General features: G+C 41.1%; 1 protein-coding gene across 3 annotated transcripts in view; it reads left to right on the top strand.

Annotated features, from left to right (window-relative positions):
• The window catches only part of POLA1 (DNA polymerase alpha 1, catalytic subunit), a 317,285-nt gene that overhangs the window by 8,144 nt on the left and 286,511 nt on the right, over positions 1-22,630 (top strand). For all 3 annotated transcript variants that reach the window (XM_075913285.1, XM_075913286.1, XM_075913287.1), the window contains exons 2-12: positions 433-557; positions 5,685-5,781; positions 6,823-6,903; positions 9,319-9,434; positions 9,733-9,795; positions 10,979-11,077; positions 16,752-16,950; positions 17,155-17,299; positions 18,799-18,977; positions 21,949-22,061; positions 22,487-22,603. In XM_075913285.1, the coding sequence (XP_075769400.1) occupies positions 433-557; positions 5,685-5,781; positions 6,823-6,903; positions 9,319-9,434; positions 9,733-9,795; positions 10,979-11,077; positions 16,752-16,950; positions 17,155-17,299; positions 18,799-18,977; positions 21,949-22,061; positions 22,487-22,603 (1,334 nt within the window). The remainder of the gene's footprint in view (positions 1-432; positions 558-5,684; positions 5,782-6,822; positions 6,904-9,318; positions 9,435-9,732; positions 9,796-10,978; positions 11,078-16,751; positions 16,951-17,154; positions 17,300-18,798; positions 18,978-21,948; positions 22,062-22,486; positions 22,604-22,630) is intronic.

Raw genomic sequence — 22,630 nt, 5'->3', positions numbered from 1 at the left:
TAAGAGTGGGAGCAGACGGGGCATGTTCAGGCCAGTAGCATCAAAATGCTGCTCTACCTCTGAAGTTGAAGGGGGAGAGCAGCACAGATGTCAAGAATGGTGGAAGTAGCTGCTAGCAGAAAATAATAAACTGGCAAGAATTTTTCTGTTCTCTTTTGCTTTGTGATTTTTTCTGGGTTCAAGTTTTCGATAAGCTGTTTCAGCAATTATAATGGGGAAAAAAATTCTGAAATTATGCTTTTAATACTGATACCATGTTGCCATTATGCAGGTTGACAAAATTGTTTTGTTTACACTTCAGTTTCTTTTTAAAGAACAGTCAACAGTGCAATCATAGTTCTATTAAACTAATACTGAAGCATTATTGTGGATTAAAAAGTCAAGAACAATGTGTAGTTAACTTCTTCTGATAGTTTTTAATATTGATTTCAGCTACAGACGACTCTGGAAGTTTCGCAGTGTCACGTTCTCGACGTGAGAAAAAATCTAAAAAAGGGCACCAAGAAGCTCTAGAACTCTTAAAAAAGGCCAAGGCGGGTAAAAAAGTAAAATATGAGGTAAATAGTTCAATTTTTTCCTCTTGCTTAGACTTTCTATATAAAAAACTAAGTTGAATTTTTGATAGTATTGATCTTTGTCTTAACTTCTATAAAGTTCATCAATTGCTTTTGGAAATTATGGGGAACATTCAGATAACAGTCAAGGAAAACTGTCCTGAACAGTATCTCATTAGAAAACTGTTCCATGAAAATGTTTATGGTATTTGCAACTTCTTTGTCCCTTAACATTGGACTTTCAAAAAATTGGTGAGCAAGATTTAGAACATTCAGACTTATTGTTTAAACACAAAGTTTGATCTGCCTTGACAATAATTCTTTAGCACTTCAGCATGTATCAGTTAAACAGTGAACTAGGAAACTTAACTTACAACTTTTTCAAAGTATTATGCAATCCAAGTATGCTAATTTTAAGGCACTGCATCCTTGCAAAAAAGGCAAAAGTAAATTTATATTTCAGTATTAACTACTACAGAGTGCATCAAGATGATATAGTAACCAAATATGCAACATCAAAACATCTTTTTTTCTCCCACCTGCAAGTGGAATGAAGTCTGGAATAATCAGACCACTCAAGATGCATATTCAGCCTACCAATGCTTTGTGTTCCTCGGGCCAGGTCTACATTACACATTCATTTCAGTATAACTATGTTGATCAGGTGTGAGAAAAATCTACACCTTTGAGTGGCATAGTTATATAGACCTTAACATCCCAAACCCCCATGTAGAAAGTGCTTTGTCGTCTGGAAAGCTTCTCCCATTGATATAGCTACTGCCTCTTGTAGAAATGGAATTAAGCCAATAGGAGAGCAGAAGTGCTACAGCAGTGCAGTTGTGCTGATGGAAGTTGGTAATGTAGAACTGCTCTCAGTTATAATTGTTAAAATGTTATGCAAAGATTACATTGCAGTTGATCTACCTAGTGAAATTTCCAAGTGTTAGCCATGGATGTGAGGCACCTGACTGCCAATTAGTTGAAAGCCTTGTATGTTCCTGCTGTTGGCCAGTTCCCCAACTCCATCAGCCTCTGGCAAAATGAGCATTGCCTTCTGGGACTTGGCCAGTCACATAGTCTTAACAGGTTAAGGATAGGCACACTCCACCCCCTCATTCTTCTCCTGTGGCACTTAGTTCCTGAGCCACTAGATACTTATAATTCCCAGATCTCATACTACCAGAGGAACAGTACATCCCAGCTTACCAGTCACACCTTAGATCACAATTTTGCTTAATACATAGCACTTAGATATGCATATAGTAAAAACAGGAATAAGTTCATTTAACAATGAACAGAGAATCAAGTGTTAGCAAGCAGAAATATTGGAAAGATAGGCTTACATATCAGAGGGATAGCCGTGTTAGTCTGATTCTACAAAAGTGATGAGGAGTCTTGTGGCACCTTATAGACTAACAGATTCATTGGAGCATAAGCTTTCATGGGCAAAGACCCACCCACTTTGTCAGATGCATGTCATGCGCTTTTGTAGGTTTACATATAAAGTAATCAGAAGTGCATTCCAGAATCCTGACTGACTTCACTGGACACCCCCTTGACTGACTAAGCTTAGTTTGCACAGCTTTCCAGTGTTTCTCAGCCAATTCTGGCTGTGATCTGATGGGTTTTTTTTCCCCATGCAGTAAACTGATGATGTGTTTGCTTCCTAGGTGAAGAATGCAGAGTGAGTCCAAGTCTCAACAGACAGGCTGTGTCTACATTGGTGCGATCTTGTGCAAAAGCAACTGCTTTTGCACAAAACCTTGCTGCCTGTCTACACTGGGCGTGAGTTATTGCGCAAGTAAACTGACGTTCTAATGTATGAAATCAGTGCTTCTTGTGCAAGAACTATGATGCTCCCGCTTATGAATAAGCCCTCTTGCGCAACCGTTCTTGTGCAAGAGGCCAGTGTAGACAGACAACATGAATTTCTTGCGCAAGAAAGCCCTATGGTTACAATGGCCATCAGAGCTTTCTTGCGCAAAAGAGCATCTGCACTGGCATGGATGCTCTTGCGCAAACACACATCTCTTGTGCAAACACACATGCCAGTGTAGATGCTCTCTTCTGGAAGAATTTTTGCACAAGAACTCTTCTGCAAAAGAGTTCTTGCGCAAGATTGTGCCAGTGTAGACGTAGCCTTATAGTCCAGAAATCTGTTCTCTTCCCATGTAAACAGGACTTCTGCTGACAATTTATTTTTTCATGTAAATATCCTCTATGTAAAATCTTCAAATCTCTTCATCAGCATTTGGTTAAGACTGAATGGGCATCCATTGTGAACCATACAGCATTCAATTTACATATAGACAGGCAGATAAACATCTCTTGCCTGAAAGAAAATTTTTCATTCTCTGCTGGTGATCATGCGCAATTCATAGCCCTTAAAAATAAATCCAACCTCACTGCATATTTTCTGTTCATATAGTTCACAGTGATGACTAGCATGACACAGGGTTTCAGTAGAGATCTTACATAATATCCTTTGACAAACCAGTATGAAGATACCAGACTCTGGAGATTAGGTGTTCCTGTGCTCTCTGCCAGTTGGCACCAAGAATCCCTGGATAAGGTATTGTGATGCCTCCCTGCAGTACCCAAGATTGTGAGGCACTTTACTACCAGCTTCCCTTAACATGAGGAAGCTTCATCTGTGATTGCTTTGTCTGGTCAGGTCCCAGATTCTGCCAGCCTCAGGCAACACATGCCTCTCCTTTTACCCTGTGCAGGGTCTCAGGTCCCTTTGAGGATAAGCTGTAGGTGCATTCCAGCCCCTGAGCTCCCCCTTGGAGTATCCTTCTCTGTTTGTCTGCATACTAACAGAATTCACAGACCTGCTATTCTCAAAGGAACAGAACACCTAAATTAATCTCAGAATCATCTCTCCAGTCAATTTACAACACTTGTTTTTACAATAAACATATCTATTTTTATTTAACAAAGGCTAGAGATTAAGAAGCATTAATGGAAACAAAGAATTGCATGTAAAGTAAAATCATAATACTTTTCCCCTATAGCCTAAACTTAACAAGACATTCTCCTGTCTCATTAAGGTTAACTCATCCAAAATCTCTCTCCCAGTGTTAAACAGCCGGATAGCTGTGATCCTCTGTTCTTAAGACAAAGCAGCTGGTCTCCTCGTTGTAGGATACCTGGGTCTATTTCTGTACCCCCACATGTAGTTCCAAAGATCCATCCTTTTTACTTTTCAATAGGGTACCTCATACTGCTTGCTTTTCTTATAGAAAGTCTCTGCTGGAGATCTCGCAATCTTTTGACTAGCAGTGGCTTGCTTGATTAGCATTTTGCTCATGCTATAAATAGGCATTCATTGTGAAGTATACAATAGTCGTGTTACAAACAGATATTTTTTACACACACACACACACACACACACACACACACACACACACACACACGGCTCGCCGAACCATGGCTCGCCCCGCTCTCCAGCCGCTGTCCGGCGATCTGCGCATGCGCAAATTGCCCAAACCCAGCTCTTCCAGGTTACAATCTACTCACCATGGGTGAGTAGATTGTATTATTTGTCGAGGCGCGCGCGCGTGTGTGTGTGTGTGTGTGTGTGTGTGTGTGTGTGTGTGTGTATATATATATATCTTTAAAAAAATTGTTTATCATTTTCTGGTGACCCAGCCTGAACTTCCAGACTTCAGGAGCATAATTTTCACAATGCACTCACCTAGCTCCTTGCATATTATCCAAATAAATCTTTTGCGTTGATTATGATGATCATTGTGACACAAGTTGTCAGTAGAAAACTTGTGACATTCTTTGGTAAACAATTGTTAAGAGACCAGATTCAGGATCAGGAAACCTTATGCACATTTGTGCTCTCTGCTAGCTGGCACTAGTTGGTCCCAGGTTGACATACCTCATCTTTGTATATGAGAAAAGAAATCCGAGCATCACAGGTCTTCTTTACCATGAATCCATTCTTGAAGAAAAGTAGATACCTCACTTGCTTCACTTACCATCTGAGCAAAGCTCTCAAGCCCCCAGCCTTGCACCTAGAACTGTACCATTTTGCCCTGGTTATATACCTGACCAGTGTCAGTTTATTATCCAGTTTGTCCCTCCCTCTATGTGGAGAGGACACACACCAGTCTTTGTAAAATGAGGTGAAATTACCCAAATGTTTAACCAAAACACACTGTTTCATGAAAAACATAAAATAGCTCTTAAGTGATTATAAGTGGTAGATACAAGAGGTCAGAGGGTAGATACAAGAGTGGTAGATACAAGAGGTCAGATTGTCTACACCAATGCTTTTGTTGGTGAAACGAATGTCGGTTGTGAGTGTATGTAAGTATTTTTTTTTTCACATCTCAATTGACAAAAATTTTGCTGGCAAAAGTGCTTAATGCACAGGGAGCTTAAATCTGATTACACTGGGCAGTATTTAGACCATGCAGTTTTTCTCACACTGCTGGATGTTGCGAGTAGGTTATAGTTGGTCTTCCCACTGTTCATGTTACTTTCAACACAGATGGGGGGAAGAGAAAAGAGACAGTGGCATCATGCTTTTACCTGTCTCATATCCTTGATCCACGTGTCTGGAAAACATTAGCCCAGACACATCCTTGTGGCCTTTGCTGAGTCACAAGAGATGAGCAGTATCTCCTTGTGTGATGCTTACAGCATTGTCAGTCCCCTTGTTTACGACTCTGCTGCTGATTAATAGCACTTCTGGGGTAAATCACCCCTGTTGTTCTCAGAGAATTGGCATTGGCTGGCCTTCAAACTTGCAATATATTTCAATAAGGCACAATCTTATAACACTACATACTAACAATATATATATTGACAGAACTGTTGATTTCAGCAGATCATGCCCTTTAATGTGATATTTTGCATATCATGCTTTGTATTAAATATATAATTCTGTGATGGGATGAATATGGGTGCTTTTTTAAGGTTCAGAATTCCCCAGGACTAAAAAGCAAGAAGAAAACAACTCAAACTCAAGGAAGAGTTGCACTTGCTGTTTGTGAACAATTTGCCCTGCTGTGATTAGAGACGATCAAGCCAATCTAATGAGTCCTTGATAAAGGTGCTTTATTTAAAAAAAATGCATGAGAAATGCTAATCCTCAATATGCCTTTCTTGCAGGTTGAGGAGTTCACAAGTGTTTATGATGAAGTTGATGAAGAACAGTACTCCAAGATGGTCAGGGAACGCCAGGATGACGACTGGATTGTAGATGATGGTGCGTAAGATTCATTTAGGGGGTTCCCTTTACATGCTGAATAGAAGCATAAAATAGGTGTGTAATGTAAGCTGTCAGTTGAATGGCTTACAAGTTCCAATATATTTTATATGCATTTAAAAAAAAGAATAAAAATTACCTTGAAATTATTTGAACTCCATCTGTTTCATGTTGCCTCTAAGGGTACGTCTACACAGCAAAATTATTTTGATATACCTAGTGCTATTCTGAAATAACTTAGTCCATGTCTACGCAGCAGGCAATTATTTTGAAATAGTGTCAAAATACTGTTAAGCTGGAGGACTTCTTACTCCAACTCCTGTAACCCTCATTGTATGAAGAGTAAGGGAAGTCAGAAGAAGGATTTTGAAATAAGTGCCACGTAGATTCTCCCTATTTCAAAATAAGATACGCAGTTGCCGTAGCTCGATTTGCCTAGCTTATTTCGAGTTAAGCCCTGCAGTGTAGATGCACCCTAAAATGTAAATGCCTCAGTGATCTCTGTAGATCAGTTATGCAAACAAAAAAGAGCTTATATACAGAGTCTTTTATAGCTATTTAAGTGTTGTGGCACTCAACATCACAGTGCCTAAATGCCTAAATCACTTTCAAAAGAAAAAATTAGAGTCTTAAATTAGTCAGGTACTGTGCCCCTACACATAAATAGTTTTAAAATTTGGGCCTTTGTCTAAGAATTGTTGAGTTTATAACAATGCATTCAAGATACATTATTCAAATTCTGACATTTCACAGTGACTTTTTTCCATTTAAAAATGGTTCCCTGTTGCAAACTACAATTTTTTTTTTTTTTTTAGTTGGTCATATACTAAGGTAGTTACATTGATCTGAACCCCATTATAACTTGGTTTGTTTATTAGTGTGCATTCATACTCAAAATATATAATTTATAAAATAATGAAAAATCAAGTGCTTGTTAAGCAGAAGAGATCCCTTAACAGAGATGAACTTTAAATTTAATTTTGCTAAATTTTCAAAGAGTCATTTAAAGTTTACATACTGTACATACTTCTTCTTGTACAGATGGGATCGGTTATGTAGAAGATGGAAGGGAGATCTTTGATGAAGATCTGGAAGATGATGTCCTTGGTTCCAGCAAGAAAGGTAAACGAATTTAGCTTTTTTTAAAAAAGTTTTCTCCATTTTTTTTTACGTGCATAAAATTGAGTACATCAATTGACTTCATGCAGTGAAAATGTCCCAAATACTAGCACATTAAACATAGCTTCCTGTGAAGGACATCTTGTACACTGATATCTGAAGCGACAGAGGTTGCATAATTTGTTTGGAGTCAGGGTTTGGCCTGCATAGCCTGTGTTTAGTCTTGGTAATGTGTCTGAAATGAAGATGACAGAGGTTGATTATCAGAGCTTAAGGTGAGAATGGGAATTATTCTAATAAAACCAAACAGAAATGAGACAGAATCACTGAAGCAAGTACAATTCTCAAAATTGACTCAACTGAGCGAATGTTGAAAGAGGCTGAACCAAGATAAGCCAGAAAAATAGGATGAAAATGGAATAGGATTGTTTCTCAATGAACCTTTCAGAAAAGAGAGAAAATGGAGAAATTTGGAATAGTGCTCTGTTTTGGCACTTCTAAATCTGTGCTTAATGTTTGAAAACTAGAAGAAAATGTTATTGGAAACGTAACTGACTATAGCCCTTTTTTTGTTAAAACATTGAGAATGATAAGAGTTTATAGGGATGAATATACTAGATGGAATTCCCATTTTAAAAATTTAATAAAAATGGAAACATTTTAAGAATCCCTTCTAAAGAAATCTGAAATAAAAAATTAACTTCATAAAAATAAGACTTTTTTGAAAAATGCAAACATTTAAATAGAGCATGTACATTTTCCTTTTCATTAAAACAACAACAACAAACGCTTAATTGAGCTAAGGACCTGAGTAGCACTGGATAAATCTGATATTCTAATCTAAATCTCTCTTGCTGTAGATTTAAGCCCGTTACTTTTGTCTTGCCTCCAGTGGACATGAAGAATAATTGATCACATCCCTCTTTTTATAATAGTCTTTAGTGTACATGAAGTCTGTTATTCGGCCCCTTGTCGTCTTTTCTCAAGATTACACTTACTCAGATTTTTTTAGCCTTTATCTGGTTGTCCTACGCCTAGACTTCAGGCTTTTTGAACAGTTTTCAGTTGTCATACTAATGAAAGTGATACTAATAGCATGAGTACACTACTAGAATGGTGCTGGTATTGCTGGTGATAGTAGTGGTAGTAGTATTTGTTTTCTTTGTCAGTAAAGGTGCCCATTTCAGTGGTTTGCTGTGATCTATGTTGGTTCACAATTCGCAGTTTAGTTAATATTGCTCCTACAGTCTTGTATGTGTAAAAGAACATTATAATGCTTTGTTTTTAGTAGTATCCTTAATAGTTGACTAAATTTCTATTAAATGTATACACTGTCGGATTTTCCAACTTGGGTTGCAGGACTGCCCGGTAAGATGCTGGCAGGTTGTAAGATGCTTTGTTTAACTAAGAGTCAATAGGCATGGAGCTGTGAGGCTCCCAGGGAAGAGTGCCTCTTATTGAAGTGTCAACACAGTTTCTTACAGCTACTAATTTACATAGAGGCTTGCTGTCCTAATATTGGGGTGTTCTTGATAAGCTTGTGAGATTAACCACATCTTGCATTGAAATCTTGTCTAGTGATTTTTCTTTTGTGTTTAAAAAATTGACTGAATCTCTTTGGCTCCCAAGAAAGCTGCCAGTCAATAGCCTTGAAGGCAGGAGTCATGTTTTATCTGCAGGATTTGTACAGTGGTAAGGGAAACTTCCACACAGCTCTCAGAGGGCAGATCTACACACACATGTAGCTTGCAGCAATCTGCGGTATTAATTCACCCCACACTATCTGCCCATGTGGAACTTGGTGGTGCACATTAATGAAGTAGACACATAGGTAACTTGACTAAGGTTACTTGGGAAGTCAGTTGCAAAGCAAAGAATCACACCATGTCTCTCTAATCCTAGGTTTGTGCACCAACCACTGGACATCTTTCCTCTATGCAAACATTAGTATGAAAAGCGCCTCTACTGTACCATACGCAGGAGCATTGATTCTCAATCTGTTTGCCATGACAGGCTGCATATGCAGCCCAGTATCTGGGCCTCCTCCAACGCTACCTGTATGTCCCTGAAAATATCACATGGGCTGCAGCTTTGTGCTGATTGGGCTGCAGGTTGAGATCTACTGCTCTGGAATGACCACATTTTAATATAAGAGAGATGGTTCAGTCATTGGTATCTGTATACTGCCTAGACGCTTACCAACTTTGGTGATCTTTCTGTTAAGTAATTCTGAACAGCTGTGAGGCTGTAATGCCTTGCACGAACTGCCAACTTTAGCTAAATCTGGCTGAATAGTGTAACGGTTAAAGATGGTCCCTTTACCAATTCCATCAACTGTCCAGCAGCCACTGATAACTGGGTCCTTTAATTATTCAATTTTTATGTTTAAGAAATCACTAATCTCTCTTGCTCCAATAGGAAAAAGTGACAAAATATCCACAAATGACAAAAAGAATGTGAAGAAGTCTGTGGTGTCAAAGCCACACACTATCAAGTCTATGTTTATGGCTAGTGCTGGGAAGAAAAACACAGATGTAAGTTTTTATTTTTATATTTCAGTTTAAATGCCCTGCATTGTTAGATTTGTAACCTTGTTTTATTTATTCAAACAAATTGACAAATTTTGTTCACTCCTGTTTTGACTTCAGTCAATTGGCACACAAGCTAGAATTGTGAAAGCTCCCATTGGGAATTTGTGGGTGCCAATCCCTCTTGAAAATCTGGCCAATGGTTAGTGCAGAGTAAGGAGGTTCCACTGACTGAGTCTTTTGGTTCAGTTTAGTCCATATAAGAAAGTGTATATAGTTAACACAGCTGTCGACTATTTTACAGAAAACTGTAGACTTGTCCAAGGATGACTTGCTAGGGGATATTCTGCAAGATCTGAATGCTGAGGTAAGTGGTTGACTTCTGAGAACTGTAATATATTTAGCATCCTTATTAATGATACAATTCATCCATTTTTCGGAAATTTGTAATAAGCTTGTTTTAAAAAATATGGACCACCTGAGATTTTTATCATTTTTGTGGAGTCATTCCCAACTCTTGATTGTGACCATATTTGTCCCATGAGTAGTTTTAGGTATGCAAAAAGTCAGATCAAAGAAAAAATAACCATGATAATACTCATTACTGTATTATCAGACTTCCTTAAAATTACAACATGTTTATCAGCTTCCTTTGGGGATACGGATATGACAAGGCCTAAAAATAAATTACAAATTTTCCCTAATAACACATTCTCCTTAACTATTGGCTAAGAAGCATTTTGTAAAGTCAGAATGTTAAACTTAAGACTCTCAGCCATATCTGCATTTTTTTTTGCTTTTTCGTATGTCATATTTCATATTCACTGTAGTCTGAAAAACGACAATGGTGAAGGATTGGAAGCATTTGAAAAACCTTCCATTGGATCCATGCATTTTAAACTGAACTTTTCTTGCTCTTTTGGCTCTCCAAACTTAATCCAAATCAAATTCATGAAAGATTTGTGTCGTCAAAATTCTTTCTTTTAATTAAATGCCAACAGCATGCTTGTATAGGAAAGATGGTCCCTGTCCTGTGATTTTTTTTTCTTTTTTAAATTTGTATTGACTTTCTCTTCACACCAGAATTTTGTATAATACACTATCAGAGTTGGCATAATCTCCCATTGCTGCTTTTGCTGTTCTGGACCTCTTGGGCATTGTTTTTAATTCTTCCCTCGTTTAGGAGCAAGCTACGTAGCTGCTTTTACTGATTTTTTTTTTTTTTTTTTTTTTTAGTTTTTTCCATAATGTTAACATTTGAAGCTAAAGTGTTTATTAGCATCCTTATGACCTTGTCACTTTAAGTAAATTTAAAAACAAAGTGGTTTAGTTGGTGTGTCAGGATTTCTCACTTGTTTTGGGAAGGTTTTCCCAAATTCAATAAGTGAAGACACTTTATAGTGTCACACTTTTGTTGGGACTCTGACACTTTCACAGTTATTGTGAATCATGCATGTGGGGAGAGAGGAGAAAAATTGGGTGGCTTTTTCTTTCTCTGGCAAACTTTATTAATGCATGGCCCTTTTCATGTTCTTCATCCTCCTTTTTAGACTGTTCAGATAACACCACCTCCAGTTGTAAGGCTAAAAAAGAAAAGACCTCTTGGAGCTTCTCTGAATCCTTTCTCTGTACAGTCTCAACCCCCTACGGTAAAATTGCACAGCTAATTTTTGTTTTTGCTTATGAATAAGTAAGATCTTGTTCTATTATTGGTTTCCTTAGTAAAAACAGAAGGTCTGTAATTTCCTTTATGGTACGCTAATACAGATGAAAATATACTTTTTGCATCAATTGGGTGAATCCGTTATTGTACTTTCAGTTATAACTAAACCATTCATACATTGCTGTAGAGTTACATGACATTTTATACATGGATACTGCATATGCTCTACAAAACTTACCTAAACAGGGTTTGACAAAAGGGTATTCAGAGGGTTATTGAGGATACATTTTTAAATGAATTGGGAAGAAGGGACATTTGGCAGATGGGGGCTCAGTGAAATAAGCATGAAGTGAGGTGGATAAAAGAGGTGAATAAGGAAGAGCTTTCAGAACGAGTGGCGCAGTGGAAAATGAGCAGATGTAAACTGGGGAGATACATTTAGGAATATGGGTGAATATACAGCCCTTCAGGTTTTGTAAAAGGTGGGGAGCCAATGAAAGACTTCTGGTAGCTGTAACATGATTTGAGAAGAAGGATGACTGCAGCTGCTTTTTGGAGAGATTCAATGCTAAGAAGTAGGGGTTAACTGTGTAGCAGATAAGTTGATACCATATTAATGGAATTGGTTAAGCTCAGCCAGCACCTGGGGAGGTAGCTTTGCTGTGGCAGGGCAGTGAAATTACATCCCCAGGAATGAAGCCGGCTAATGGCTTTCGTGCCACAGAGAAGCTTCCCAGTCTCCCGCAGAAGCTTCACTGTGAGCTTTGCAGCATAAAACTAAGCTTTAAACCTCAGAGCCTGCAGTGCATGTAATTGCTGAGATTTTTGGTTACTCTATTACACAATTTTCAACATCCCTACTGAGAAGTGGGGAGACTGGAGGGTAGGCTATTGCTATGTCAATATCCTTGGCATATGGGCAGTGGTTTTAGCAGTGGAGACAATGAGGTAAGGACAGAATTTTTATGTGAAAAGACTTTGAGAGCTGGAAGGAGGAGAGAAGAGTCAAAGACTGAGGTTGAGGACCTGGACAGTGGGAAGATAATGGAATTGTTGATGGGGAGATACAGAAGCAGGAAAGCTGGGAAGTTAATGGTTGAGGAGGGGAGTTTGAAATGGCAGGTGGGTATCCAAAAGATGTCAGGCAATAAGACTAGGTGGAGAAGAAACCTCTAGAACTTGCTGCTGCTCCCTCTGGGGCAGATGAGGTAAGGGGAATGCTTTAGGGCAGCTCCTCGGGTCCCCTCTTCTCGCTTGCTGTATGGTGGTTGTGGTGAATTTGTAAGGGGCCCTCTCTCCATCTGGGTCCCTAGGTAGTGGCTGGTGCAGTGCTTGTGGGGTGTGGTTCACCCCTCCCTGACTCCTCCCTCTGCATTTACCATTGCAGCTCCCTCCCCCAACCCTGCTGCCTGCTCTTCCTTCCCATTGCCTTTTCCCTTTTCTATGTGCCCATGCCCCCCTGCCTTGTTTTCTTTGGCACCTAAGCCTCCCCTTCTTTTTTAGTTATCTTCCCCCACTAATTCACTTATCCCATGTTGTTAAGATGATCTACCCCCTCTTCTCCCCAGTGCAGCCGGAGGAGCCAGTCTTACTATTCTCTGTTGGGAGCTGTATCCCTGGTTTCTCTATCCCCCCTTCTCCTTTCTTCATTACTGCCCTTCTACCTTGCTTCCCGCCTTGTGGAGTGGGGGGTAGTGGTGAACCTTTACCTTTCTGTCTCCCCTTGCTTCTTTCCCTGGCAACGACCTTTGGGCCTGGGGCGCTTTTGTTTGTTCTTCCAGAGAAGGTGGATTGCAGCTCCTGCTTCTTCTATGCCCTGGAGAAAAAGGGGGCGGTGGGCCAAAAAAGGACATCATCTGACTTCTGGCAGATGATGGCACCCTCCTCATGGACCCGGTGAAGATGCACGAGAGGGCTTGAGCGTTCTACGCCTCCCTTTTCTCCTCAGATCCAACTAATGCCTATGTAACCCACACACCTAGGCTACGTCTACATTGGCCCCTTTTCCGGAAGGGGCATGTTAATTTCAGCGATCGTAATAGGGAAATCCGCGGGGGATTTAAATATCCCCCGCGGCATTTAAATAAAAATGTCCGCCGCTTTTTTCCAGCTTTTAGAAAAGCCGGAAAAGAGCGTCTACACTGGCCCCGATCCTCCGGAAAAAGCGCCCTTTTCCGGAGGATCTTATTCCTACTTCGAAGTAGGAATAAGATCCTCCGGAAAAGGGCGCTTTTTCCGGAGGATCGGGGCCAGTGTAGACGCTCTTTTCCGGCTTTTCTAAAAGCTGGAAAAAAGCGGCGGACATTTTTATTTAAATGCCGCGGGGGATATTTAAATCCCCCGCGGATTTCCCTATTACGATCGCTGAAATTAACATGCCCCTTCCGGAAAAGGGGCCAATGTAGACGTAGCCCTAGTGTGGTTCACTGTCCCATGCAGTGGCACTTAGACCACAGCAACAGATAAGACCAAGAGACCTCTACAGCAGGGTCTGGGAGCCAGCTGGCTTTTAGATGAGAGGGTAGAGGCTCCTATACTAAGCTTTAGAGGTACCAGGTTCAAATCCATCTGGTGGTGGTTACACCTACACCTGCAGGACTTCCTAGCATGAACTCCTGATGGGCAGCGCAGGTGACCAAGACTGGCTGGGGCTGCTTCTCACTCTGGATGAGTTCTCATGCCCACCAATAAATCTCCCGGCATGGACTGTGGAGTTGTGCCACGTGTTCTGGGATGTACTCGGTCCAGACCTTGCCAGCATCTGGACCGATTTCCTAATGAGCGGGTCCTCCCTTTATCGTGCAGGTGAGCTCTGCTCGCCTTGCTGCATAAGAAGGGGAACCTCTGCAATCTGGGGAATTATCCCGTCTTGCTCCTCAACACGGACTATAAAATCCTTGCCAGAGCCATCTTGCTGTGGCTACGGTCCGTGCTGGCAGACGTGGTTCATCCATACCAGACCTACACAATTCCGGCTGTAGCATATTTGACAATCTCTTATTTGGTCTGGGATCTCATAGACCTCAGGTGGAGAGATGGTCTGTCATTCACCCTCCTGTCCTTGGATCAGGAGAAGGTGTTTGACCAGATGGGCCACGGGTACCCCATTCCTGGCGCCACAAAGTCACGGGATCTTCTCATCAACCTCCTTTTGGCTATGGCTAAGAGGGGCATTTAAAAGACCAGGGAGCAGAAGTTGCCTGAAAGAAGGATCTGTGATTGTGGGGCCTATTTCCGCTCTTGTATCCATTCACACATCCGGGCAGAGTTTCATGGGATGGCATCTGCTGGCTCTCTTGGTGTCCTGTTTCAGTTCCCCATTTTTTACCTCCACACCTGTCCCTTTTTTTCTTTAATTGCCCCCCCGTCCCCCCAATTACTTGGTGTTCTGGGCTCTGTGGATTGTCCTCTTAGGTTGGGCGGAGTCCGTTTGATGTGGGTGGGCTTATGACAAGTACTAGCTGACATAGGTTAGGAAGAAAATTAGCCACCAGGCACGCTCTTCCATAATTGTCCTTGCTCCTATTTTCCTTTGAAGCATCTGATACTGGCCACTGTCAGAATGCTGGGTTAGATGGCCACTGATCTGAAGAGCTGTCCATAAGATACAGTGGGAACCAGAAAGACAGTCTTGGAAAGTAAGTGGAAGTGAGCAGGGAGTGACAAACATTTTCGATGTTAGTAGGCGGATCTGGAAGCATAAGTATAGAGAAGCATCTATTTTATCAAAGTAGGAGGAGTCATTAGAACCTTTAGGGAAGGTAGGGTTAGGTGAGTGCCGAGAGCAGAAACTGAATAATAAAGGATGAAGTTGGAGGAGGTAAACAGACTAGGATTTTGGCAAGAAAGAAAGGGAATAGACAACATTGAACAAAGAGAGACTTATTTAAGACAGGAATGATGATTGGTCAGCTGGGGTGGATAAGAGTTTGTACAAAGTAAAATACATATTTACATCTTTTTAACTTTATTTTAGTTTTCATTAATTTATATTGGTTTACAATACAGGCAGTCCCCGGGTTACGTACAAGATAGGGACTGTAGGTTTGTTCTTAAGTTGAATTTGTACGTAAGTCGGAACTGGCGTCCAGATTCAGCTGCTGCTGAAACTGATCAGCGGCTGACTACAGGAAGCCCGAGGCAGAGTTGCTCTGCCCCGGGCTTCCTGGAATCAGCTGCTGATCAGTTTCAACAGCGGCTGAATCTGGACGCCTGGAACAGAGCAGCTGGGGCGCTGCCAGGTAGGTCCCTGCAGTGCCGCACCTCGGCGCTGCGGGGACCAACCCGGCAGCACCCCAGCTGCTCTACGCCAGGTGTCCCCAAGTCAGCTGCTGCTGAAACTGACCAGCGGCTGAATCAGGACGCCTAGGGCAGAGCAGCTGGGGTGCTGCCGGGTTGGTCCAGTAGCGCCGAGGAGCGGCGCTGTGGGACCAACCCGGCAGCGCCCCAGCTGCTCTACCACAGGCATCCGTGAGAAAAGCCTGGTCTGCTGGGGGAGTGGGTGGGGCCACTATCTGCGCCCCCCTGCCCCCCCAGGAGACCAGGGAGACGACGGCGGCCGGACCGCCCAGACGCACTGCGGTCCCGCCGCCCGCCTCCTCCGCGGCTTTGCTCCGCGTCTCCCTGGTCTGCTGAGGGGTACCCCCCCCCAGCAGACCAGGGAGACGCGGAGCCGCTTTTCTCGCCCCGGAGGACGCGGGCGGCGGGACCGCGGCGCGTCTGGGCGGTCCCGCCGCCCACGTCCTCCGGGGCGAGAAAAGCCCCGTTTGTAAGTACGGATCCGACATAAGTCGGATCCGCGTAACTCGGGGACTGCCTGTAGATCAACTGCACAGACCTGTACTGTTTGTTGGTTGACAATGTAGCTTAGTGATTAGAGCATTCCGCTGGGATTTGGGAAACCAGGGTTTTATTGATGGCTAAGGCCATGTCTTGCTGTGATCTTGAGGAAGTCATTTCATTTTCCTGTTCCCCAGTTTCCCCATCTGAGCTAGATGATATTGGTTGAACTAAAGGAACAACTGATGGTCGTAGGCGGATATCTTGTGATCAAGTATGAGAGGGGGATGTATTATGTGTCTTACCTGTGGTTCAGATAACTGTTTGGTAGACAGCAGAGGAATTTTGGGAATTGCTCCATGGAACAGTGCAGGGAATGCAAGTCAGAAGAGAGTTGAGGGAGCAAGAATTTTAACTTCTTGGCTGTACCTGTCTATGCTGGCAAACCAAGCTTCCTGGGGAGCAAGAGAGAGTTGAAACTAGCAAGCAGCTCCTTTCTTGACAGACACAGATAGGGAGAAGGCGGTTCTGAGGTCAGCCTCTTTATTCCTAAACCGAGGGTTGGGAATAATAGCAAAAATCTTATGCCTCTTCTCTCCCCCTCCGCCAGGAATCAACAAACATCTGTGTCAACTATGATCCATAGGAACTGTCTTTTTTGGGTATAGGGTTAGGAATAAGCATGATGGTAGAATAAATGTTGCCATGGAAATGAGGGATTGTTGTTGAGGAGCTGGGTGTCCTGTTGAAGAGTGTGCAAAACCCAGACTGTAGGTCTTGTTGCCAACTTCATGTATAACTAAACACTGTAGTTTTCCTTTAACTTTAAACTTTAATTTTCCTTAAGACAGCTATGTGTGTCTAAAATATTTTTTTTTCAGGTAATAACCCCTGTAGTAAGGAAAACGCCCAATATTTTGAAAAAGGAAGTTCTTTCTCCAACAACCTCCGATCCAAAACACATCAATTATGCAGCAAAACCTGTTGCAGTCCGTAAAGAGAATGGCAGTGCTGAGTATACAATAAAAGCTATGGAAAATGAAGAATTAGTGAAGGCAAAACCAGAGAAAGCTGTTGAAGGTACTTTAAGAATTCTGGCAATGGAGATAGCAACTGCAGCACATTTTAAAATATTTTAGTTAGCTTTTGGGTTAAGTGTGAAAACATAGCTTATTTTTGTGTGATGCTTCATATTAATACAGTATACAGTGTGTATACACTAGTAGCTATAAAGTCTGTTGTTTAAATGATTCAACCCCTTAGTTCTTTTTACAATGCTTACAGAAGATGATCAGGGCATGATGGATTTTGAGGATGGGGATTTTGATGAGCCTATGGAAGCCGATACAGCAGAGACTTTTGAGGCCCTGAAGGAAGAACAGAAGGAGAAACAGCAAGTGGATTCTACGAAAGAAGATGCATCATTTTTGTAAGGATCTGTGGTTGCAAAAGACCCTTTTTTTGTTGGAAGAAATTATATTTATAACTTTATTCATATTTTGACTCAATATTTATAGATCTAAGAGTCTAAGGAAAGTTGTAACAAGTTCTCAAGGCATTTTTCTGTGATTGCACTGTGTGGACTTAAAAAATATGCAGGTTGAAGGATTAAAGGGATCAAACTGGCTAAATGCTATTTAAGAAAAAGGGATACTTCATGTTTCTGGGTATAGAAAATTCCTGGCTGGGTAAACATGCAATATTTTATGTTAAGTGCTCAATGTATACTGGAAGGAACTGGTGATGTAATGTGGAAATTTAAGATTGCATACTTGAGCGCTGATGAGCAGAAATCAGGAACCACCGAAGATGTGTATCACCGAATACCATATAATTGTCCAAAACATTAATGATCGTTAAAGCCAGTTTCCCATGGGCAAATAGTCATGTCATTGAAGTTAAAATTCAGAAGTAATTATTTTAAGATCCTTTTATTATATGGGAGAATTTTGAAGCACATTTTAATGCTATTTCATGAATGAAAAATTTTAGAAGTACACTTCAAACCATAGTTTGACAAGGTGCTTCACAGAAACACGTAGTGATTCTGTCCCATCCCAGATAGCTTATAGTAGAAGGCACTCCTACAAACTGCTAACTTACATGGCTGGTGGGTCTGACTAACTAAAGCAACTTTTAGTGCCTGGGTGACAGGAGAGGGATCACGTGTGGATTATCTGCTGTGTTCCCTCCATCTGAGGCATCTGGTATTGGCCACTGTCAGCAGACAGGATACTGGGTTAGTTGGTCCATTGGTCTGACCCAGTATGGCCGTTTTTAGGTTCTTCTGTTCTGTTCTGTTAGATTTATAGAGAGCTATAATTGTGTTTGCTAGTTGGGGTTAAGGACTAGTCGACTATCTGATAAGCAAAAGCTTATCGGATAGTCAGTTGACTAGTCGAGTCTTCCCTGCCGGCAGCAAACGGAGGGGAAAGGGGATACTTCAAAGTGGCAGCATTAAAAGGGCAGCGCTGCACAGCTGATCCCCAGCTGATCCCGGGTTCTGCTGAAATGCTGCAGGGAACCTGGGATCAGCTGGGGAGTCCCCAATTGACCCCAGCTCTGCACGGCATTTCAAATCCGCAGCACAGCATTGAGCTCAGGGTCAGCAAGGAACTCTTGTACATTTCAAAGCTGGCACACCCCGTGCAGCTTGGAGTCAGCGGGACTTCCACTGGCCTCGGGCTCCACGTGGAGTTCCACATTCCTCCTTTGCAATGTACAAGAGCGATACGTTTCGAAGGAGGAATGTGGAAGTGCCTATCGACTAGTCGAGTAGTCGATGGAAATTCCATCAATTGCTTGAGTAGTCAGTTAACTGATACTTAACATCCTTAGTTAGAGTGACCGAGCTTGAGTCATGTCTTCTCAACAGTTATGGTTGTAGTAAACATATGATCTTATCCATTTGTTTTTCAATACTTACAGAAGTTCTTCTCTCCCGGACATGTCCTGTTGGAACAGAATAGATAATGACGAAATTGACTTAGTTGCTTCAGAAGTTCAAGTGGACCCCAGTTGCCTGCCACTAGTGAATGGGGAAGACGGTGATCAAGTCTTTAGGTTTTATTGGCTGGATGCTTATGAAGATCAGTATAGTCAACCAGGTATCTACACAGTTAGAGATAAAGTAACTCTCATCCTTTTCAATGTATGGTAGCCGCGAAGGCTGGGATTTTCAAAGGAGCCCAAGGGGTGCCTGGTTGCCTGGTATACCTATTAAAAATTTTCCCCTGAAAGCTGCTTTGTAACTTACAGGAGTTTATTCCTCTCTCTGCATGATATAATCAGTTGACAAAATGAAAGTCTCATCTGTTGTGTGTGATCTGGTACAGTGTTGGGAAGGAAAAGGCTGTTAGTGCTTTTTAAATCTAGAGAAACGTGCTGACATGTGTTACCTCTGTGTATTGGGAATGAGTTGATGTCTCTGACTTCTTGGCTAAGTGTGCAATAGTTAAATGTGCTGCCCCCTTACTTTTCAAAATAGAATCAGAAATCCTTATTAGACCATGAATTTAGTTTCCTAGGTTCTGATAAACCTGTTTCTGTATTACAAGTCACATGAGTTGGAGGAGAGGAGGCGGATTGGTTGTGGAATAGGTGTTTGTTGTGTAAATGTCTTCATAAAGCTATGGCAAAACTCCTGGGTCCTCTCTCATTTATTTCATCGCTCTAGTGCTTTAGTTTCTGTCTTCTATGCATATCACACTCATGCATGCTGTTAGTGGTAGAGGAAAAATATCAGTTTGTGGAGGCTTTGGACTAATGTTCCAAGTGCTAAGTCTAAAGCGTTTTGCAGTTACACCTTTCTTAACTTGTGGTGCCAAGGGGTTAAATATAAGTAGGGCTCTTTGTATGCTGAGTGCATTCAAAAGCTTCCTGATGAGAGCAGCTAGTGATCACTGGAACCTTGGTGAAATCAATGATTTCTAATATAAAATAGCTACTCTTAAAGACTCTGCTATTGTTTTTCTTTTGTATCTTGGCTTGTAAGTCAATGGTTGCTGAATGGAACATAATTATGAAAATTTATTTTTCTTGCATATGAAAAGAGTTAGCCTGTCTTCATGACATTTCAAAGTTGAATAATAGATTGCACCTACTTTAAATTAGTAGTGCAGTGTGGAGGGTATAATTTTTGGCATTTAGTTTTTGTTTAACAGTTTCATGATCTTTATGGGAAATGGGGCATAAACAATATCAAATACATTGCTTGAAATGTAAGTACTGTAGCTTGATTGCAAGATAAATAAGACTCTAAAATCATTTTTAAGTTTTGAAGTTAACTGTTTTTCTTTAACTGTATCTGGGAGAGTATTAGAAGGCTGTATTCTATTTTAAAAATGTGAAGAAATAGGTGTCCCTCTACTGCTCTGGGCACTTGTCCTTCGCTTAAAAAACTAGGAATAAGCAAAGAACTACTCATAAAATCTCTCTGATTTAGCCCACGCCCCTAATAAAGGCTTAACAAAGGGGGTGGGAGAATAAGTGAATCTGGACTTTGATAGATCAATGGGGTGAGCAAGTCCTGAAATTGAAGACCCCTCAGAAATTGTTTATTTATGAAGGAGGTCCAGATCAAACACCTTTGATCTCTGCAGTATATTGTTGGTGGGGGGAGGAGGATATTTTTTGTTTATAGGTTAAAACTAGGCTGATTAGAATTTTGGACAGGTAAATATATTTGTGTTTTGAAGTATTTTTTTTCTTAATTTAAATTTTGATTGTTTTGGGAAATCATGGGAAGAGCGCCAGACAATAGGGAGAGTCAGACACTTAGGCTACGTCTACACTGGCCCCTTTTCCGGAAGGGGCATGTAAATTTCATGAGTCGTAGTAGGGAAATGCGCGGGGAATTTAAATATCCCCCGCGGCATTTAAATAAAAATGTCCGCCGCTTTTTTCCGGCTTTTAAAAAAGCCGGAAAAGAGCGTCTACACTGGCCCCGATCCTCCGGAAAAAGCGCCCTTTTCCGGAGGCTCTTTGAAGTAGGAATAAGAGCCTCCGGAAAAGGGCGCTTTTTCCGGAGGATCGGGGCCAGTGTAGACGCTCTTTTCCGGCTTTTCTAAACGCCGGAAAAAAGCGGCGGACATTTTTATTTAAATGCCGTGGGGGATATTTAAATCCCCTGCGGATTTCCCTACTACGATAGCTGAAATTAACATGCCCCTTCCGGAAAAGGGGCCAGTGTAGACGAGCCCTTACTGAATGATGGTAGATACTGAGATTCATAAAAAGTTAAGGCTTCATTTAACCGTTAAAGCCTAAATTGCTGACATCACATGCCAGAATATACAGAATAGACATCCTTAAACTGAACTCTTAAGTAATTGAGCAGCAATTTTCTTAAATTTCTACCATTATCAATTGGAGTATTTGTGTGGGTGAATGAGGTAGGGTGTATGTGGGGGTGTGTGAGAGAAATTGACACTTACCAATAAAAATCTAATCCTTCCAAGCCTAGTTAAAACCAAATTGAAGCTTATTGAAAGCCAGTCCAAGTAATAACACTGGTGTAATGTGCTCCCATCTTACAAGTCTACTTAAGTGGACTGCAGGACTCTACTCGCTTCAGCTTCCAAATGTTTCAAAGGTGGAATTGCATTGAGTGTGCATTATAGTTTATTCATTATACTTTAATTTTGTGGTGATCTAAATGAGGATATTGCGACAAGGTCCACAATAAAAAGAAAAGACTGGTATAAAATCTATCTTGGCTACACTTGTTACCTGGACACCCAGAATTTAAGATCGTCCCGAAGTTGTCCCCCTATACTGTTGCACTCCCTCTCTAAGGGATGCTGATGTAAGTTCTACCAACTTCCAGTTGTTCCCCCTAACTTCACCATTCTCTTTATTACCACTTTGGATCCTGACCCACATTTTGAGAGCTGCTATTGTAGACCACTGACTAGAGCAGATGGAGTTCTCAAGGACTAGAAGTTGGAAATTACTTTGGTTCTGTGAATGAATTAATCTTTTTTAGTTCTACTTAAAGTTGCAGCTTTTCTGCTGGCAACTTCTTTGAGAATTTTTGGTTTCTTAATTTCTAATCTTTTCTTCTTTTCTCCTTTTTAGGTGTAGTATTTCTATTTGGTAAAGTGTGGATTGAATCAGCCGAGACCTATGTCAGCTGTTGTGTGACTGTGAAAAATATTGAGAGAACTATCTATCTACTGCCACGTGAGATGGTAAGTTCAATGGGCTGCTGATGGAAAGCTATTGAGAGAAAATACCTTCTGACTTGTTTACATGCAAAAACATGTTGTGCTGATCATTGCACATGTGATATTCATTCTGTGAAATGCAGAGTAGAATATTGCTGATTTTCATGCAGTAATGATAAGTCTAGAAAAAGGGGCAGTTCCTTTAACTGGAACTAATAGCAGCAGTCTTTTTAGGTGATCTGCTTACCATGTTAGGTTTTAAAGTCCTCTGCTTTAAGAAGTATTTTATACGTTTTATTTTTCTGTGGACTCATTTATTTTTGGTGCCATAAGCTTTGATTGGATATCAGCTGACCCATAACAACTGTATTTTGCTAATTTTTGGAGTTTTCTGGATGCTTTTTGTCATTCTCTATACATGAAGTAATTTAATCTGACTCTTTTTAAAGCAAATGGACCTGACTTCTGGTAAAGTGACAGAGAATCCTGTGACTATGATGAATATGTATCAAGAATTTAATGACCAGATTGCTGTAAAATACAAGATCATGAAGTTCAGATCCAAGGTTTGTTTCTATTGTGCATACACATTG

This window comes from Pelodiscus sinensis, chromosome 1, assembly GCF_049634645.1.
Source record: "Pelodiscus sinensis isolate JC-2024 chromosome 1, ASM4963464v1, whole genome shotgun sequence".
NCBI lineage: Eukaryota > Metazoa > Chordata > Testudines > Trionychidae > Pelodiscus > Pelodiscus sinensis.
This window is presented reverse-complemented; position numbering and strand designations above follow the sequence as displayed.